The sequence below is a fragment of the Ochotona princeps genome, chromosome 10 (genome assembly GCF_030435755.1).
Source record: "Ochotona princeps isolate mOchPri1 chromosome 10, mOchPri1.hap1, whole genome shotgun sequence".
NCBI lineage: Eukaryota > Metazoa > Chordata > Mammalia > Lagomorpha > Ochotonidae > Ochotona > Ochotona princeps.
Window position 1 is genome coordinate 17,103,486 of NC_080841.1, and position 21,349 is coordinate 17,124,834.

The window sequence follows — 21,349 nt, forward strand, 5'->3', positions numbered from 1 at the left end:
CGACCAGGCCGCGCCCCCTCCCGCCCCTCGCTGGCTCTCTCCGCCCGCGTTCCGGGCAGAGGAGGCAGCCGAGGCTCGCGGAGCTGCAGGGTCTGGCTGGCGGAGTACCCAGGGGATCGTCGCGCCCAGGAGGCAGCCGCCCCGGCGCAGGTGGCCTGGGCCTGCCGCCCCTTCCAACCGCCGCCCCTTCCCCCGTGGAGGGTCCCGAGAGCGCGGATGGGAGGCACGGCTCGCGGGCCCGGACGGAAGGATGCGGGACCGTGCGGGACCGGGCTCCCGCCCCAGCAGCGGAGGTAACGGCGCCGCGGGGTAACGGGCTGGGGGCGGGCGGGGCCCCGAGGGAGCTGCTGGCGCTGGCCGGCGAGGCCGGGTTGGGGGGAGGGGGCGGGGACGGCCGGAGGTGGAACGAGCTCCCGGGCAGGGAGGACGGGGCTGGGGGTACGGAGCTGGCTGGGTCCCCGGACCGGTCCCTCCTCCCCTCGCGTCGCCCCAGCCTGCTGGGAGCGGGGAGGGGGCTCCGGCGGAGCCAGGGCCGGAGGAGGGGAGGGGGATCGGCAGCCCCGTTCTTGCTGAAGCCCGTGGGTGGCGGCTCCTGGTGAGGGGCCGCGAGAAGCTGCGACTTTTTGTGGGGCTCTTTGGCGAACTGGGGGAGCCGGGGCGGGCGACACCTTTGCAGGAAGCCCTGTTGCTCTGACTTGGCGTTATGCGGAGGAGGTGCGGCCCCGTGTCGCCCTTGCAGGTGAGGGAACATCTTGGGTCCTCGGGCTGCCTTTCCGCCCATAAACGTGGACGTCTGCCCGGTCTGTTTTGAAGTGCTTAGGCCAAAGGGTCCGTCATCCCCCTCAGGATATTTAGCTTCTGATCGTCACGTTGCCCAAATACAGCCGTCAGAATGTGAGCAAGTGTTTAAAAGAACATTCCAAAAATACTGGCAGGGTCTTTTTTTATCCTTTTGTATGCCTATAACACATCAGCAAGAAAACTCTGGAACTAGTTTTACAGAATCTTTTTTTTTTTTAAAGCAACTAAATTATGCCAGGTTATTTAAAAAGATATTTTAGAGTTCTTTGCCTGTTACACTGTACTTGTATTCCTAGTATAGCAATAAAGTGATACAATGATGTGCTGGGGTATGTGTCCCTGGAAAACCCACATTCTTGAGAGCAGTTGAGCTACATTATTCAGGGCCATCTTGTGGATTAAAGAACAGAGACGGCCCGGCGGCGTAGCCTAGCGGCTAAAGTCCTCGCCATATGGGCACCGGTTCTAATCCCGGCAGCTCCACTTCCCATCCAGCTCCCTGCTTGTGGCCTGGGAAAGCAGTCGAGGACCGCCCAAAGCTTTGGGACCCTGCACCTGCGAGGGAGACCTGGAAGAGGTTCCTGGCTCCTAGCATCGGATCGGCGCGCACCGGCCCGTTTCGGTTCACTTGGGGAGTGAAACATCAGACGGAAGATCTTCCTCTCTGTCTCTCCTCCTCTCTGTATATCCGGCTTTCCAATAACAATAAAGTCTTTTAAAAAAAAACAAAACAGAGACGAGAGCTTGACTCATTTAACATCTTGCCTTCATCATCGACCAGGAAATGAAATGGGAGCAGAAGTGATGTTGGGAACATGTTGTGTTCACTGTATGTTTCTACAAGTTAAGCAGATCCACCTCACATAAGTGGCTGAGGAAATCCGTGAGCAGATGAAGTCAGTTCTAAAAAGGCCTTCTGTTTTATGCCTGTAAGACCCACACGTGTGTAGGTGGGCACATGTGTGTAGACAGGCACACGTATATGTGCAGGCCCGGAGGACAGCCAGCCACACGCGGGCCTGAGATCAGAACCCAGGACTGACTGGGCAGAAGCAGTGAGGTCATGTCACCTTTCTGTCATCTGGCTTTTAGTCTTCAGGTTCAAATGCCTTTGTTTCAAGTAGAGAATTCAGTGAGAGCTTCTTGGGAGCCTCTGATTTTTGTTTTGTGTTTTTGGACAATCTTTAGAAATTAAGACTTGTTCTATTTTAAAAGGCAGACTTAGAAACATTGTCTTTAACAAGTTAAAAGAAGTGGCTAGTGTTGTGGCATAGCCTGCCCAGTTGTCACTGCAGCTCCACCCTCATCCCGTCTGGACACTTGGTATGTGATCTAGCTCTGCTGATGTCTGGGAAAGCAGCAGAAGATGGCCCAAGTGTTCGGGCTCCTATACCCACATGGGCCAGCTGGGTGAAGGACCTGGCTCCTGGCTTTGGCAAGTGTGACGATTTTGAGGATGAACCAGCAGAGGACACCTTCTCTGCTCTCATATTTATGTAACTCTAGCTTTCAAATAAATATGTTTTTTATTTTTTTTAAACGGAAGGATAAAGTTGGCTTTCCTCTGTTCCGCTGCCTCAATGCAGATTACAGACATTTCTGCCCGCTGCGTTTTGTAGCAGAGGTATCTGCTGACCCAGGGTGTCTTGGAAATGCAGATTTATGATCTTTGATTACTGACAGGTGTGTTTTTCTTTTTTCCTCCTGTGATCTTTTCAACCAGGTTGGGAGATGGTGTCTATGATACCTTCATGATGATAGATGAAACTAAATGCCCACCCTGTTCAAATGCCCTGTGCCATCCCGCTGACCCACCTCTGCCCAGAAGAGTGAATGTAAGTACTCTGCCCTCTGAGTGTCTGCAGAGGAGGAAGTGCTCCCGTGGGCGGCAGGTGCAACCCCGGATTGCTGGCACCACAAACTCCTTTTGGCTTGTATGTTTCCTTTTTGAGTTCTTCTGTCTTGGGAACAATTTCTGGGGTCCAAGTTGAGCCTCCTCTCTGTTGTTTTTGATTTGGGGCTCACCTTTTGCTTTGTTTTTGTTCCCACGGGGGTCAGTAGGTGGCACGAGGAAAGAAAATGACATGTGACATTTATGTAGGTAAAGTTTGTTTTCCTAGGAGGGTATCATACCTGGGATGTTACAAAACCTCCTTTTAAATCATGACTCCTAATGAAGGACTATACTATTGTAGCAACGTGGGGAAAATCAGTCAGGGCTGGGATTTTGGTGGGGGTGGAAATCCCAGTCTCTATGAAATTGTAGTATAAAATTCAAAAATTCAAAATAAAAATTTAACCAAAACATTACATTATAAAAACCCTCCTTTTAATAAGAACACAGAAGAAATATCCTGGAATTTATACATCTGTGATTGCTTTCCTTGTGAGGCAGAAATGCAATCCCAGATTATCAGAACACTCCTAAAAGAGAGCCATTTGAAGGATCCCAAATACCTCTTGGATAGCACAGTTTGCTTTGCTGATGTGTTTAATTGTTTTGAGGGCTGCAGATGCTTAGCTTCTGACCTTATTCTCCTTAATGTAATGGTGGAAGTTAATTCCCTCTGCATGTAGAGGAGTAGGCAGAGCAGCACTGGGATACGTTCCAGGACAAGGAGAAGCCGGCCTGTGACTTCAGAGTTCACTGCAGGTGTCATTGAGGAGCCAAGTGGATTGCGGGATCGACTAGTTGGTAGGACTGCTTTTCCACACGTGTGTCACGGCCTGAAATTGTTTCTGTGTGGAAACAATTACTTCTCCTTCGCATGATTTTTTTTCTAAGGTTTCATCTCTTTTTGCTGTCAAGAGCGACCTTTTCTCCACTTGCAATGTAAATATTACAAAGCATGGACTAAAAATACTGGAAGGGCTGGCTATCCTATTTTTAATCTTTCTGGAGTGTGGTAGGGTTTCTTCAGTATGTCAAAGCCTCCATGGGCCCTGGGGCCACTGCCCCTGTGTTGCCCATCAGACATCATCCATGGTTGCTGCACTTGTCATGGCTCTGGGCTGATGTGTCACCATCCAATTTCAAGTTCGTGGTCACTTTAATTCAGAGTTGGCCAAAGCTGATCACCTTCCAGGAGGCTACCTCCATTGACTGTTTCAGGATCAAAGTGAATTTATGACTTTTTAGTGCTCAGAGAGCAGTTCTTACCAAACATAAGATTTTAGATTTTAGATTCTAACTTACTGGTACTTTGCAAACTTTCCTGAGAATGTTTTTGACTTCTTGGTGACACTTAGAGTTCATGATGTCATGACTCCCTCCCGAGCCCGTGTTGCTGTTTTCACAAAGTCAATTCAACTTTGTTGTTTGCTCGAGATGCTCTTAGGTTCTCATTGTAAACAGTAAGTTATCTGCAGATGGATTTGCCTTGGGGTAAGTTTTGTGTGGCAGGATTTAGGATTGGGAGCTGGCGGGTAGCAAAGGTTTTATATCTGAGTGAGAAGGATGTTCCTGCTGAATTTCTCAACAGGATCTCTTATGAGTTAATTAATACAGTGTAGGATCCTGCCTGGAACACCATGAACTCTCCAAATTAACAGCATATGTGAAAGCATTTTTTTCTCTCTCTCTCTCTCTTAAAGATTTGTTCCTTGGGGACTAGCATGTGGTATTCTGAGTCGTCACCTGTGATGCCAGCATGTTATATGGGCACGAGTTTGGTTCCTAGCTGCTTCAATTCCAGTCCAGCTCCTGCTGATGGAATGAAAGAGCAGCAGAGAATGGCCCAAGTCCTGGGGTGCCAGTGCCCATGTGGGAGACCCTACTGCTTTTGGCCTGGCCCGGCCCTGGCTGTTTTAGCCATTGGGAAGTAAATCAGCAGGTGGAATATCTATCTGTCTGTCTGTCTCTCTCACTTGCTCATTAATTCCAAATAAATAAACAAATCTTTCCAAAGAGATTTCTTGATTTAATGAAGTCAGTTACAGAGGAGAGAGAATCCTCAGAGACTCCATATGAGTCTCCCACATGGGTGGCAGGGGCCCACATCTTGGGCCCATCTTCTGATGTTTTGCTCAAGGCCATTAGCAGGGATCTGGATGGGAAGTGGAGCAGCCAGGACATGAACAGGTGCCCATATGGGATGTTGGTGTCAGTTAGTGGCCTTACCGGCTGTATGACAGACAGCACCACCCTGCTGTGAAACATTCTTAAGAAATAAAGCTTTTTCATTTCTTCAGTGACACATTGGTCATTCAGTAGCATGTCATTTAGTTTCATGTTATTATGAATTCTCTTTTTTATCTGTTGTCGATTTTGTTTTACGGTTTTTCATTTAAGGGGATGTATAGTAGCTGTGTAGTAAGGACTATCACATCACATACAGATGTGAAGATACAATGTAGTGTGCATCTCTACTTCCAAACCAAAGATGGACTGCCAGTGGCACCGTTGAATGTATCACGATAATAGGATGCTAGACTCTTTGCCAGCGTTCATGCCTGCAATGTCAGGATACACTAAAATAGCAAAATGGTGGACTTACGATTGATTGTAAAGGACTATGGTATTGTAATGACATGGGAGAAATTAGTTGGGGGAGAGGGGATTTGAGGAGGAGACAAAGGAAACCCAGAACTTATAGAACTGCATCAAGGAATAATAAAATTAATCAATTATTTTAAAAAATTAAGCATAAGCCTGGAATTATCTGTCTCTAGATTTAATTACATGAATAATAAAATATTTAATAGAGTAGACCATATATATCATTGGTTATTTGGATTATAATCCTAGACTAGAAATATATACTATTCTGTAACTATTACACTTAAACCTGTGTGAACTTTGTAGAATCGCCCCAGAACAATGGAAAGTTTATTTATGGTACACAGGACTTGCTATGTAATTGGTTCAGGCCAGATTTTGAGGTATTTACAGGAAGGGAAAGATAGATAAGGAAAGAACCCTTCCTTGAGTGGAACATTTTCTTCCTGGAATTGTCCAGGTTCATTGGCGATGGACACACCTTAACCTGTGCAGGGCTACACCTGCAGCTGTGCTGAGAGTAACTGAGGTGGGGAAGCTACAGAAGCCGGCAGGGGTTGGGCAGGGGTGGGGCAGGGGCAGCCCCCTTGTAGGGACCTGAAGGGCTCTGATGTGAGTCTGGGAAGGCTGGGGGAGTCAGGGGAGACATAGGAGCCCGGGAATCCCCAAGGCGTCTGTGATGGGCTAGTGCGTGTCCTGTGAACACTCACTGTGTTTTCTGTTGTGTGTCTGTTCTCACGGCTGTACTTTGCCTGAGACCCTTTCTTTATCCTCTATGAAAGTGAAACTCTCAGAGCCAGTGCAGCCTAACTGGTAGCCATAGTAGGTGATGCACCCAGCTCGGACCCTTGACCACAGATGCAGCAGGTTGAGAGGAGTGGGTTTTATGCCAGGAGAGAGTGGGTGAGGCATAGCCGTGAATCTACAGGAAGGCCTGTTGTGGAGCTCTCACCCAGCACTGAGCGGAAGGCAGTCAGTGCTGTTGCCTTCGGGCGGCCAGAGGGGCGGAGACATCACCAGGGCAGAAAGAGAAAAGTAGAAGGGGAGGGCCCAGCATGGAAGCCTAGTGGCTAAAGTCCTTGCCTTGGGCGCAGGTTCTAATCCCAGCAGCCCCACTTTCCAGGCTTGTGGCCTGGGAAAGCAGTTGGATGGCCCAAGGCCTTGGGACCCTGCACCCGCCTGGGATGCCTGGAGGAGGCTCTGGGCTTTGGATTGACGCAGCTCCAGCTGATGCAGCCGCTTGAGGGAGTGAGTCATCGAATGGAAGATCTTCCTCTCTGTCTCTCCTCCTCTCTGTGTATCTGACTTTCCAAACAAAACAAACAAGTAGAAGGGGAGCGTGATTAGGAGTTTCAACCTTAATACATTAACATGGCCTAAGTATAACTACTGGTTTTAAAAGACTTTGTATGGTTTGTTAGGGTCTTTCATATACACTTCCATTATTCAGTCCACGCAGCATCCTGCTAATAGGTATCATTATCCACATTCTTTTTTAGGTTTACTTGTTTTTATTTGAAAGGCAGATTTACAGAGAAAAGGAGAGATTTTCCATCTGCTGGTTCACTCCCCAGTTGGCAACAATACTCAGACCTAAGCCTATTCAGAGCCAGGAGCCAGGAGCTCCTTTTGGGTCTGTCATGTGGGTGCAGAGATCTGGGACTTGGATCATCATCCACTGTTTTCCCAATCCAAAAGCAGGGAGCCGGATGGAAATGAAACTCCCAGGACATGGGCCGCTGCTCATGCGGATGCCGGCACTGCAGGAGGAGGATTAGCCTATTGAGCTACCATGGCAGCCCCCATCAACCACATAGTACAGATAAAGACATTTAGGCTAGGAAAGGTTGAAGGAACCTATCCAGGGATCTCCAGATTCTTCAATTGTATGGCCAGTGTAGCCCCAAGACCTTGGCAGTAGATGTTCAGAGGTATTAAAGCTGGGTAGTAAATATTTCCAGGAAATTAAGATAATGCGGATGTTCATTTTCTAGATGTAAATCTAAATAAAAGCAATGGAAATTCTTTCCCTGGTTCAACCAAACTTACTTCCTAATAGATTGTAGCTCCTGAAGAATGCTTGGTGTTTTTTAGCACAGGTGTAAATAGTGAACAAGTTCAGGTGACAGGAGGAAAGAGGCATTTGGCCTGCTTTTGTTTCTCCAGCTCTAAACCGGGAGTAGCTGTTTGACTTATCAGTAGACATTGTACTTTTGTGCGTTTCGTCAGGGTATTTAGGTTCTGTCTGCAGGCTTATTTATTTTTCCTGTCCGATGAGGGCACCAGTTTTAGTGTCTGAGAGACTATACCAGGTCCCTGTCCAGCCTCTTTGAGATTAATTGTGGAGCTGTGACTGCAGCTGAATTGACTGTTTCCCTTTTGCTTAGGATCTTATAATAATTCTCATAACTGTCAGTTCTCTATAAATGTTTAAATTGATGAAATGGTATAAAAGGAACAGACAGGAGCCAATGTGCTACTTTCATAAACTAGATTAGAGGCTGCCTGAGGTATGCCAGCACTTACATTTTTTTTTTAATTGCAAAGTCAGATATACAGAGAGGAGGAGAGAGAAGATCTTGCGTTTGCTGATTCACTCCCGAAGCGGCTGCCACAGCTGGAGCTGAGCCGATCTGAAGCCAGGAGCCAGGATCTTCTTCCTGGCTTCCCGTACGGGTGCAGGGTCCCAAGGCCTTGTGCCATCCTTGATTGTTTTCCCAGGCCACAGCAGGGAGCTGAATGGGAAGTAGGGCTTCCAGGATTGGAATCGGCACTCACATGGGATCCCGGTGCATTCAAGGTGGGGATTTTAGCCACTAGGCTACAGTGCCGGGCCCATCTTTCTTCTTTCTAATCCTTTAGCATATTTGGTTTTCTACTTTTAAGGCAGTTCTACATGAAGTGTAGTATGTACATGAAATTTTGACACACACAGTAAAACAGATACGGACAAGCCAACTAATACCTCCATGATCTCACAGTAACTCTTATTCTTAATGTCAGATTTTTTTTAAGGTGTTATGTTTACTTCCCTTCATTTTATTTCAAAGGCTCTTTATTTCAGATCAAAGATTCTTGTTTCAGCTTAGAGGAATAGATGGAACTTTTCTTTTCTGGGTTACTGTTCCATCAAGGGGAAGGTTAAGCCAAGCAGAATCACCTGAACTATTGCTGGGAAAGGGTTTTACAGGAAGCACTTTTATCCTTTCTGTAAGGTCTGATTGCCTATGAACTTTGAACTGTTGTGATCCAGGAGCCAGGTCAGAAGGCTGCAGTCCCTTAGGTGATGTGTGGTTGGTTCCAGGATAGAGTCAACATTCCTCTCTCCTGGAGGGTTGTGTAGGTGTTAGAACTGGTGCTGAGCTGTTTCAGGGGAAGGGCCCTGACTGGGAGTCAGAAGACCTGGGTTCCAAACTTGACTCTGTCACTTAATAATACTTTATTGTTTATAGAGCACTTTAACACCGTTGTTTTACATCTGCTATGTGCCCTTAAAATTTGGGAAAATCTTTTCGAATAAAAGATTTAATAAAAAAATAGTTTTGGAAAATACCCACAATTTAAGATGATATGTATGGGTCTAGCACATTAACTCAATTGACTGAGCTTCCACTTCCAGGATCCCAAATGGGCTCCAGTTCGTGTCCCAGCTATTCCACTTCCCATTCAGCTCCCTGTTTATGGCCTGGGAAAGCAGCAGAGGATGGCCCAGCATAGGAAACCGGAAAGAAGCTCCTGGCTTCAGATCAGCTCAGCTCTGTCCATCATAATCATTTGGGGAGTGAACCAGGAGGTGAAAGATCTTTCTCTCTGTAAATCTGCTCTTCCAATGAAAAGAAATAAGTGTTTTAAAAAATAAAAAGTATTTAATATATAACATGTATATATATTTGTCATGTATAATTAAGTGGCAAATGATGTGACACAGACTCAAACTATAACTAAGATGTGAAGCTAATTAGTATGAGCTTGGAGCAGTTCTAAATAAAAGATACAGAAGTTGAATTAGCCTAGAAAGGATTATAGGATTTAAGTGTGTGTGTGTGTGTGTGTGTGTGAGAGAGAGAGAGAGAGAGATATTGAGGGGATTCTCAGGACATAGATGTATCCAGAAGAAGGAGCCTAGCATGGTTAGGGGGTGGCAAGACAACTCTCATATCTTTTTTTTTTTTTTTTAAAGATTTTATTATTATTGGAAAGCCGGATATACGGAGAGGAGGAGAGACAGAGAGGAAGATCTTCCATCCGATGTTTCACTCCCCAAGTGAGCCGCAACGGGCCGGTGCGCGCCGATCCAATGCCGGGAACCAGGAACCTCTTCCGGGTCTCCCACGCGGGTACAGGGTCCCAATGCATTGGGCCGTCCTCAACTGCTTTCCCAGGCCACAAGCAGGGAGCTGGATGGGAAGTGGAGCTGCCGGGATTAGAACCGGCGCCCATATGGGATCCCGGGGCTTTGAAGGCGAGGACTTTAGCCGCTAGGCCACGCCGCCGGGCCCGGGTGGAGACTCTTAAGACAAGTTTCCCAAGACTCCTGCTTGTCTTGTGTCCCTATTGGGTCATTTTAACCTTGTAATAATGCATGGCTGGACATAATTCGTGGCTGTTCAGAAAGGAGCCCTTCATCCCTGTCCTGTTTTTGTGTCCGTTTTTCTCGTCCTCAGATCCCCACCGAGCCATTAACTGGAGAGCAATCCCAGCACTCGGGGACCGGGGGTGAGATGAAGGTGGAGCAGTTGTTTCAGGACGTAGGCAGTGGGCGAGGTGACCCTGTGCAGTCAGACAGCACTGTCAGCAACTCCGAGAAGTGCTCTCCAGCCATTACTCAAGGCAGGAGCCCCGAGAGCTTGCCCGTCGTGAAGTCCAACAGCTCATCCAAGGCATCCCAAGCCACGCCCCTGACCCCAGAGCAGGCATTGAAGCAGTACAAGTACCACCTCACCGCCTATGAGAAGCTGGAGATCACCCGTTACCCAGAAATTTACTTTGTGGGGCCAAACGCCAAAAAGAGACAAGGCGTTGTTGGTGGTCCCAACAACGGTGGGTATGACGACGCAGAAGGGGCATATATCCATGTCCCCCGAGACCATCTTGCTTACCGCTACGAGGTGCTGAAGATTATCGGCAAAGGGAGTTTCGGGCAGGTAGCCCGCGCCTATGATCACAAACTGAGACAGTATGTGGCCCTGAAAATGGTGCGCAATGAAAAACGCTTCCACCGCCAAGCCGCCGAGGAGATCCGCATCCTGGAGCACCTGCGAAAGCAGGACAAGACCGGTAGCATGAACGTGATCCACATGCTGGACAGTTTCACCTTCCGGAACCATGTGTGCATGGTCTTTGAACTGCTGAGCATAGACCTCTATGAACTGATTAAGAAGAACAAGTTTCAGGGTTTCAGCATCCAGTTAGTACGCAAGTTTGCTCAATCTATCTTGCAGTCTTTGGATGCTCTGTACCGAAACAAGATCATTCACTGTGACCTGAAGCCAGAGAACATTCTCCTGAAGCACCATGGGTGCAGTGCCACCAAGGTCATTGACTTCGGCTCCAGCTGTTTTGAGTACCAGAAGCATTACACGTACATCCAGTCGCGGTTCTACAGGGCCCCCGAGGTCATCCTGGGGAGCCGCTATAGCACGTCTATTGATATATGGAGTTTTGGCTGCATCCTTGCGGAACTTCTCACAGGGCAGCCTCTCTTCCCCGGGGAGGACGAAGGGGACCAGTTGGCCTGTATGATGGAGCTGCTAGGGATGCCACCACCAAAACTTCTGGAGCAATCGAAACGGGCCAAGTACTTCATTAACTCCAAGGGCTTGCCTCGCTACTGCTCCGTGGCTACCCAAGCGGATGGAAGGGTTATGCTTGTGGGGGGACGCTCCCGGCGGGGCAAGAAGAGAGGTCCTCCAGGCAGCAGAGACTGGGGAACAGCACTAAAAGGCTGTGACGACTACTTGTTCATCGAGTTTCTGAAACGATGCCTCCACTGGGACCCTTCTGCCCGCCTGACCCCAGCTCAAGCTCTCAGACACCCTTGGATTAGCAAGTCTATGCCCAGACCTCTCACCTTCGATAAGGGATCAGGGAAACGGGTTGTTAATGCTGCAAATGCTTTCCAGGGACTGGGTGCCAAGCTACCCCCAGTTGTTGGAATAGCCAGCAAGCTTAAAGCTAACTTAATGTCAGAAACCAATGGCAGTATACCTCTGTGCAGTGTATTGCCAAAGCTGATTAGCTAATGGGCAGCAGTATGTTCAGATATGCATATGTATGTATTTTTAATTACCTTGAAATGAGAAAAAAAAGCGCAAACCCATTGGTGGATATGTTTTTGTTAGATTAGACTTCTTTTTATAACAAGGGAAAAAAAACATTTTTATATGACTGTGAAAGAACTCTTCAAGGGCTAATTACCTAACCAGCTTGTGTTGGTCACCTGGAATATACATTAAATGGCTTTTTATAGGTCACTGCATCTTTGCTGTTATCGTCAAATGTACTTCAACCTGTGTGTGATCCCATGGGTTTAAATCTTTTCTCTCAAGGTAGAAGGTATACCGAAAAATATACGCTGACTACTTCTCACTGTTGCTTTCCTTCGGCGTCTGTTCTGGCCGGGGTGGGAGTGGGTGGGAGGTAGTTGTGGGTGAGCACCCCAGCAGAATATGGGCCGAGGCAGCGCTGGCTGGTGGACGTCGCAGCTCTTTAGGCCCTGGCTCTCTGAAGTGTGAGCTTTCTGGTGTCTGATGTGGCCGTGCTCCTGTTGTGCCGCTGATGTGTGTGCAGGGAACTCCAAGCATTTACAGGCATTTTACGGCTCGACCACGAAAGTAACTGATTTTAAAGTTCAGTCACATGTGTGCTTCCTTCCCGATAGCCAGGTTCTTGGACCCAAGTGACCCAGAATGTTAGAGGTGGAACCTGCGTGAAACCCGCTGCATGAGCCCGCCGGCTTGCTGTGTGGCCCTGTGCTTGCTTCCTTAGGATCACTCGGACGGGCTCTTGGAAAAGTGCTTAGAATGACACTTGGGACACCCACATCCCATGGAGCAGTGTCCGCATTCAAGCCCTGGCTCCGCTCCCAGTTCCAGCTTGCTGCTAGGGTGTATCCTGGGAGACAGCAGGTGGCAGCTCAAAGAACCGGGTCCTGTGTAGGAGACACAGAGTAAGTTCCTGGCCCCAGCTTCAGCCTGGCCTAGCTCTGGATGTCACGAACTTGTCTGTCTCTGTGTCTCTGCCTTCAGATAAATAAGATTTTTTTTCCCCAGAGGGATCAGATAAACCTCACTGCAGGTTACATGTTTTCCTTCCTCCTCTTCCTACTTACCCACCGCCTTAATGTGCCAGATCTTTTCTGTTTTCACTTAAAACACAAGAGTATTCCTAATTCTGTGTGAACTTCACTTATAGAAAGAGAACTACTTTGTTTTTGTTTGTTTTTTAGGATTAAAAAAATTTTTTTATTGGAAAGCAGATTTACGGAAGGCAGGAGAGACAGAAAGATCTTCCATCCACTGGTTCACTCCCCAGATGACCGCAGTGGCCAGAGCTGAGCCGATCTGAAGCCAAGAGCCAGGAAATTCAGGGTCTGTCACATGGCTAAAGGGGATCAAGTACTTGTGCCATCCTCTGCTACTCTCCCAGGTTGCAGTCAGGGGGCTAGATGGAAAGTGGAACAGCTGGGACATGAACTGGTGCCCATGTGGAATGCTCGTGCTTGGAGGCAGAGGATGAACCAATCGAGCTATCACGCAGCTCAAGAAAACTGCTTTGTTTGAAAATCCAGAAACTATTCTTCCCTGCTCCCATTTGTTTTCCTTTATGCGATTCTCTTCAACAGTCTTCCCTTTCCTCTGTTTAGATTTAAAGGTAAACAGAGAGGGCTGAGCCTACAAGGAGTTGCTGGAATGGAAGGGTGGAGGAGGGACAGTAGCCAGGAGCCCAGAATTCCAATCAGGGTTTTTCATGTGGGTATTGGGGCCCCAAGTTTTTGAGCCAACACTCGCTGCCTTCTAGGGTATGTATAAACAGGAAACTGGGATCTGAAGTGGAGCTAGTGCTTGAACCCAGGTACTTCCACATGAAATGAGAAACAGATGTCCTTAACAATATCTAAAACCCGTACCAAATGTGCTGTGTGCATCTTGCTGGCTGCCAGAGCACAGGCTAAGCAAAGTGAATAAAAGGCCCAGCCTCCCAGCTCCCAGGGCCAGGCAGCAGCCATGAGCTCAATCCTCAGCTTCTGGTGGTAGAAACTGGATCATTTGAAACCTTTCGCATCACCTTGGCTCTTGGTTTAAGGAGCATTCTATTTCTCTAACTTCCTCTAACCTTGACCTGGTCCTTAAGCTTGCTGGGAAGCTTAAGAACCTCCCATCTTATCTGGGCAGAGCACGCATGGATGTTGTTTTGCCCATGGTTATCAGCACAGCAGGACACCTTTTCCAAGCACACTGTTAAGAGAGTGGCTGCCACAAAACATCTGCCACTTGCCCTGTTTCTGTGTGTGTGTGTGTGTGTGTGTGTGTGTGTGTGTGTTTTCAGTGAGAGATTGCAGCCCCTTGCTGAGGTAGTCACCATAGGCTCAGCTTCTGTTGACTGCAAATTTACTCCATTGTTGAGTGAAAGGTGGTAGCTATGACACTGAAGAGAAATTCTGGGATAGTGTGAAATATGAAGGGGTGTGCTTCCGCCTAAATCTGGCAACCAGGAGTATGATGCAGAGACTGTTCTTGCAGCTTGGCGTGACCATCTTCTGCAGCCAATTCAAGGCTGGGGAGAGTGGGCTGCTTGGCCCACCACTACTGTGTGTGCACAGGGATTTGAGGAGGCGGATAGGTGGGTTTCAAGCATAAGGACAAGATGTGCTGTGTGTTGGCTGTCCTCCAAGCCCTCTGCCGGTCTGTGAGCCACTGTTCAGTTTTCACTCTGGATTCCTGCCTGGCTGTGGCAAGAGTTCAGGGAGAGACTGAGCTGGATCAGTTAGTGCAGATTCAGACCGCGTCACCCCTCAGCACTAGATGGTTCTTTGGCCGCTTTTTGCTGGTCATTTCAGTGTGGTCACATTGGTGGACTTACTGATTTCTAAGTTGATGAAGTCAAGGGAATGTCCACATTGGTACTGACAAAGTGAAAAAGGTTGGCTCAGTTTTGTTTTATTGGTTTCTTGGTTTTTCGTTTTATTTCATTCCTAAAATGAATTAATTTTCCCTGTAACTAAGATTCAGGTATTTGAAAGGCAGAGTTACAGAGAGAGGAGGAGAAGCAAAGAGGGATCTCCCAGGCACTAGCTCACTACTTAAATGGCCTAAATGGCTCAGACTAGGCCAGGCAAAAGCCGGGAGCCAGGAACCTTACCCAGGTCTGCCACATGGGTGCAGGTACCCAAGCACTTGTACCATCCTCCACTGCTTCCCAGACCATTACCGGGAGCTGTATTGGAAGTAGAGTAGCCAGAATCCACATGGATTAGCAGTGGCTTAACCTCCTATGCCACAATGCTGGTCCCCCAATCCTGCTCCTTCTTTTTCCCTTTCAACAAGGTAAATTGGCCAGTGCAGCTCACTTTATTGGCTCCGTCCTTGCAGCGTCTGATACATTCACATGTCATATGCCACCTGCACAGGCTCACATTTTTACAATGCTATGGATTAACGGGTTTTTGAAGCATGTGGGCCATGTGCAGATTGGGGAGCCAGGAGCAGATACTCCTTTCACGTAGACCCACACAGTCAGCTTGTGAGTGCTGGGGAAGTAGACAAGGATCGGGTGAGACCATTTTCTCCTGTGTTATCTTGATGCCATTGAGGTGTGTGGGTGAACCCTGACCAGGATGGAAGGGGCAGTGTCGTTGAAGAGAAGGCCTAACCTGGCTCTTCTCTGCTAAAAGAGACCAATGGAGGGCTGTCCTCACTGCTAGGTATTTAAGAGGCCTTGGGACAGCCAGGTTAGCTGGCTATTGTCACTGCATTTTATGGAGTTTATCACATGATCAAGAGATAAAAGATGAAATAAAAATCTAAACTGTGAAAAGTTTTGATCTGTAGCAGCTGGGTGTATTAAAATACAGTCTGTTTTGCTTCATCCCCAACTACGCATAATTAGAGTTGAATGCTAAAGTTGAGGCAGCAGCTTTCCTGACAGAATATTCTTCCTACTCTATTGAGTCATGAAAACATCTTCCTCATTCTAAATTATTTCTTTTTGCGCCTGTCATTGGATATCATCTGCCACAGAAGTTACAGAGCTGTGATTCTAGAAGCTTCTAGAAGGGTTCTTGGTGCTGCTTCTCTGAGAATTTAAGGGTAAGTGCTCATCTTCTGAGCTAGGAATTGCCTTGGAATCATCAGGATCTTTGTCCTTCCTCTCTCCAATCTCACTGGAGCTCCCCAGTCTGTGGTCCCTGTAACTTAGCACGTAGAGAAAAGAGGTAGACATCTCTGAAGTGGGAAATCTGCTACCTGGACAAATAGCAAGAAAAAGCCTGGGATTGGCAGGTGGAAGAAGAGTTATCCTCTGCCAAGGAATTGCTTGTCCCAGTTACAAATAACGTTTTCAGTATCTTCCTTTCCACATGTGCCACTATCAACTTCAGACTGAACTCTGGGAGCCAAAGAATTGACTCCCAGACCCAGGCTTCCACCATGATGTGATTAGGGATGACCTTGTTCAAGCAGCTGTCAATTGATGGCCGTGAATTTTAATGAGACAGAATCACAGTGAAGTCATTACGTGAGGACTAAAAGTTCTCTGGTCCCTGGGAGACTTGACCCCTGAGATAGGCCAGAGCTGCAAATACATTGTCTAGACTCTGACGGGGCAGAAGCTGATTCTTAATATAGCTCAGCCACTTCCAAATCCAACCTATACGCTAATATTTTCTGTAATAGGAGCTTTCCCTACTGGAGAGAGACCAGAAAGGTTGTCACCTCTTCTGCCGCAGCACGGATAGGCTACAAAGAGAGGAGAGCCCTAAATCAGGCCATACTGATTCATGGCTATTTCCGCTCAGCCTCTGGAGCAGAAAGTCTGAATCATTTTGATGTGGGATTCTGCCATTGTTCACGTAGGGCCGCTGACACACTTCCTCTGGAAAGCACGGCTTTGTGTACATGAGTCAGTGGTATATTTTTCTTTTTAATTTTTAAAAAATAAAAATACAAATGAATTGCTTTTTTTCTTCTTTAGCTTCTTAGGATTGGTTTCAAACCCAAAGCTGAAATCGCTCCCAAAAGGACCCCAGTGCCCTACCCTGAAGGTCTTACCCTGGGGTGAGTGAATGGCAGTCACCGTGGGTTGTTGGCAGGTGCAGCCTTGCCAGGCAGATGACAATGACAGAGACAGACATGCCTGGAAAAGGACATACCAGGAAGGGGAGAGGGAGCAGACGAGCAGCAGCCTAACAGGGATTCAGCCAAGATGCTATTAGTGGCCCGAGCATCTGCACAGTCTGGTTTGTAAAGCCAGCCCTTGAGAAGACACCATGGGCTCAGCGTCTCCCTGGGCGGCTTCGCCCTCATCAGTGGCTACACGGATGCTGCTGGGCCCATGCTCTGCTCAAGGATGAGCGTCTAGCAAGCAGCTTCATGGAATGCCATTTATTTGGGAAATCGGAATGATTTTCTTGGGCCTAGACCAACTTTTCAAGCTGGAGGGAATGACAGAGTGAGTGAAAGGAAGGGGGAACAAGGTTCTTGAGGGCTCTCAGCAGCCCTGTTCCTGACTGCATCTGACCTGGCCCTGGGCCACTGTTGTCCCGGCAACCAGAGCTCACTGGACACTGAACTGAGTCACTGTCTTCTGCCACTCTTGCTTGTCTCCCAGGTTCTTGGGCGGCCTTTCTGCCTGATGGGAACCACGGAGGGAAGAAGAAATGTACGCACTCTCACATGAAGAAACTGCGATGCAGAGAGAAACTGTTGGCAAGGCAGAATTGAAAACATTTGATTGTCAATTTGGCCATTCAGATTTATTCATGATCAAGCACAAAGCGAGTCAGGACCCTCTGGCTTTATTTATTTTTAATGTCTCTAGTAATTTTTATAAGATTTATTTATTTGAACTAAACTGTTATTACAATACAGGGGAAAACAGTTGAGGAGCGTGGTGGGGGATGGAAAGAGGGTAGAAGGGGAAATCCCTGAGCCTAAGGAACTGTATCATGGAAAATAAGGGGTTAAAAAATAGGGCATGGCGCAATGACTCAGTGGCTCAATCCTTACCTTGCATGCTCCAGGATCCCATATGGATGCTGGTTCTATCCTGGCTGCTCCACTTCCCATTCAGCTCCTTGCTTGTGGCTTGGGAGGGCAGTGGAGGACAGCCCAAGGCCTTGGAACTCTGTACCTGCACAGGAGACTCAGAAGCTCTTAGGTCATGGCTTCAGGTCAGCTCAGCTCCAGCTACTGTGACCACTTGGGGAGTGAACCAGTAGACAGATCTTTCTGTTTCTAACCAGGAAGTTCTTATGGGTCTCCCATGTTACTGGCAGGGTACCAAGAAGTTGGGCCATCTTCCACTGCTTTTCAAAGGCCATTACCAGGTAGCTGGATTGGAAGTCGAACAGCCAGCACAGATAGGATGCTGGGGTCACAGGTGGTAGCTTTACCTATTACTGCCCCTCCCATGGCATTTATTCAGTTTAAAAAACAAAATTTCGGGCCCGGCGGCGTGGCCTAGCAGCTAAAGTCCTCGCCTTGAACGCACCGGGATCCCATATGGGCGCCGGTTCTAATCCCGGTAAGCTCCACTTCCCATCCAGCTCCCTGCTTGTGGCCTGGGAAGGCAGTCGAGGACGACCCAGGGCCTTGGGACTCTGCACCCACCTGGGAGACCTGGAAGAAGTTCCTGGCTCCTGGCTTCGGATCGGCGCAGCACTGGCCGTTGCGCTCACTTGGGGAGTGAATCATCGGACGGAAGATCTTCCTCTCTGTCTCTCCTCATCTCTGTATATCTGACTTTCCAATAAAAATAAATACATCTTAAAAAAAAAAACTCTCAGAGGTTAGAAAAGGCAATGAAAACAGCTTTGGACACACTGTTGTTTTTTGCTAGGGAAGGAAGCCACCCGGAGGCAAAAGCCCAAAGTGCCTGGATCCGCAAGGAGCCAATGATAAGGACTGATCTTGGCTTTTTGTGTAGCTGAGCCTGGGCACACTTGGGCCTGCCTTAGTATCCAGTTACTGGCAAGGTCCCTAATGCAGGGGGAGGTGTGAGATACCCTGGGAGAATTAGCTATCCCTGGGGTGGAGCCCTGGCCCCAACAAAGGTCACTTCTGCCACTCTGAGGCAAGTCCCCACAGGCCCCTCTGTTGGGACCCCTGCCCTTTCGAGGGTGACTTAGGGAGCCACTACTGCACACACAGAAATCACTGCAGGGACTGTCAGGGAAGGGGGGCCCTGGAGCCTCACAGAGCCAGGCAAGGGGGCTAGCAAGCCAGCTACACCCTGCTTGGTTTTTCACATGTGTGAGAATGCCCACAGGGAGCAGGGTGAGGAGGTGGGGAGGAAAGATGGCTTCAGAATGTTCCAGGCGCAGACAGTGCAGATGTACGTTTCAAGCTGAAGGAGCAGGACAGAAGGGAGTGCGTTCTTACTTGGAGGATCAGATGGGGCCACCCTGGAGGTAGGGATTTAACTCCTGCTGTTCCCTGCCAAGTGGATCCTGTCCTAAGCCAGCCAGAGAGAAGAAGGAGGAAGAAGCAGTTGGCAAGAGGCTTCCCTAACCTCTCCTCCCTCTCTCTGCCTCACTTCCCTCAACCACCGGCTGCCTGAGCTGCTGTTTTGTCTGGTTGCTAGATGACTGTTGTCCACTTGAGTTCCACAACAAACAGTTGGAGCCCCAGAGGGGCAGATGCACGGACAGGTCCCTGACAGCTTCTGCAATTTCCCAACAGCTGTCCCACACCACCTCCTTCCAGTTCCCAAGGTAACCCTTTTCTCTCCTCGGTGCCCCATATCTCTGATGGTTCTCAAACAACCTGAGAGACTGCCAGGGGCCAGGGAAAGAGGCAGGAAGGACTGGAAGGGGCTTCCAAGTGCTTTGGGGAATAGAAAGTCCACAGGTGTCTTCCCCAAATCCTGGTGAAACAGCAAGGTCAGGTGCTTCCATGGCCATCCCCGTCCAGCCCAGCCCCAGGTAACTGCATTTCAGAGACTCAGACCTGGGCCCAGTGTGGTAGCCGAGCTTGCACATGCCAAGGTCCCACATGGGTACTATTCCACTTCCCTTCCAGCTCCTTGCTTGTGACCTTGGAAAGCAGTCAAGGACAGCCCAAGGCTTTGGGACCCTGCACCCCCCGAAGTGTGAGACCCAGAAGAAGCTCCTGGCTCCTGGCTTCGGATCAGCTCAGCATCAGCTGTTGTGGCCACTTAGGGAGCAGACGGAAGATCTTCCTCTCTGTCTCTCCTCTCTGTATATCTGACTTTCCAATAAAAATAAAAAAGATTTATTTATTTTTATTGGAAAGTCAGATATACAGAGAGAAGGAGAGACAGAGAGGAAGATCTTCCGTCTGATGATTCACTCCCCAAGTGAGCCGCAACGGACCGGTGCGCGCCGATCCGATGCCGGGAACCAGGAACCTCTTCCAGGTCTCCCACGCGGGTGCAGGGTCCCGATGCATTGGGCCGTCCTCAACTGCTTTCCCAGGCCACAAGCAGGGAGCTGGATGGGAAGTGGAGCTGCCGGGATTAGAACCGGCGCCCATATGGGATCCCGGTGCGTTCAAGGCGAGGACTTTAGCTTCTAGGCTACGCCGCCGGGCCTAAAAATAAATAAACCTTAAAAAATGAGAGAGAGACTCAGGCCTTTGCTCTTTGTTTATGCAACGCTCTGAATTCTACACCACACAGAGTGAAGGATGAAGAGACAGGCACTCTTTAGCTGTGAAATGCTAGCAGGGCAGGGCCCAGGAAGGACACAGGTGCAATCCCTGGATTACAGACTCACAGTCCAGGAAGTCAGAAACAGGATAGGGACCACATGCCGGGCTCCTCCTGTCTCGAGTCCCACCCCTGCACCAGACAAGACTTCTGTGTGGGCTCTCCCTTGGGATGCCGAGTCTCATGCTTGCCTTTTCTTCACTCTGGTGGTGATGTCCAGTGCCCTCGCTTGCCAGACCCTGGACTGGATCCATTCAAACGTGTGTGGCTCTTGTGTTATTGCACTCAAGAATCAAGTGTAGTGGGCAAATAGATAAAGAGTCAAAATACAAGTACATTGAGATTCTTGGGGCATAGATGTGGATGGGTGGCCTCCGAGGAGGGGGAGAAGAGAGTGGAGGGGAGGAGGAAGAGGGAGAAGATGGAAGCTGGGAGTGGAAGGGTTTGTGTGGTGACTTTCCAGTCCTTCATCAGCTGTGACCATTTCCTCTCTGGTTTCCCTTATGCTTCCCCTGCCAACCCCAAGCTCCAGTGCCCTCCCTGCCTGGGGCTAGTGAACAATGCTGCCCAAACTGTACCCAGCTGAAACAGTGGAAGGCCGCAGACTCAAGTTGAGTCACCCAGCTCCCTTGTCCTGCTGGTTCACAGCAGTGCCAGTGGTTGGAAACCAGACGCTGCACCCCACCTCCGACACTGTGGATCCCAGCAAGTCCCCTCTTCTTCCTCCAACCAGCTCCTCTGAGCTCCAACATGGGTTTGTTTTTCCCTACTGGCTTGAGAAAGGGCCAATGCATGAACCTGGGGCAGTTGAGCGGGACCATCTGGGGCTTAGACAGTGAGAGCCTGCTTCCTGCCAGCACATGAAAACCCACGCAGAAATAAGCCACACTGCACGTCTGTCTGCGTGCTCACCAGTCACATGAACAGAGATTGCTCATATCATCTCTGACTCGGGTGTCTGCTCAGCACAAGGAACCACAGCCCTATGCTAGGTCTTCTTTATGGGGCTGGGGTAAGACAGCAAGGCCCAATGGGAAGGGGCAAGAGTGGTCAGGGAGGCAACCAGCCGGTCAGACCTTGTCCTAGATGAAATTCTTGGTGGCTGGCTCCTGGCACCAGGAAAGGATCAAACAGCTGATCAGGGTGATGTGGCAGAGGAGCTGA

General features: G+C 48.9%; 1 protein-coding gene across 2 annotated transcripts; it reads left to right on the forward strand.

Moving 5' to 3' along the window:
- DYRK3 (dual specificity tyrosine phosphorylation regulated kinase 3) lies at nt 1-11,777 on the forward strand. 2 transcript variants are annotated; one of them, XM_004578692.4, is made up of 3 exons: nt 1-293; nt 2,525-2,636; nt 9,964-11,777. In XM_004578692.4, exons 1-3 carry the CDS (start codon nt 217-219, stop codon nt 11,539-11,541), a joined length of 1,767 nt encoding a protein of 588 aa, XP_004578749.1. In that variant the 5' UTR covers nt 1-216; the 3' UTR covers nt 11,542-11,777. The 2 variants fall into 2 exon arrangements, with proteins under 2 accessions (XP_004578749.1, XP_058525093.1); XM_058669110.1 differs by lacking the exon at nt 1-293 and adding an exon at nt 502-739.
- The last annotated feature ends 9,572 nt before the right edge of the window (nt 11,778-21,349 follow it).

Excerpts from the sequence above, each read along its gene's own strand:
- DYRK3 (XM_004578692.4), top strand. The coding sequence starts at position 217 with ATGGGAGGCACGGCTCGCGGGCCCGGACGGAAGGATGCGGGACCGTGC. Across the intron at positions 294-2,524 it reads CTCCCGCCCCAGCAGCGGAG|GTTGGGAGATGGTGTCTATG; the intron begins GTAACGGCGCCG and ends CTTTTCAACCAG. Across the intron at positions 2,637-9,963 it reads CTCTGCCCAGAAGAGTGAAT|ATCCCCACCGAGCCATTAAC; the intron begins GTAAGTACTCTG and ends TCTCGTCCTCAG.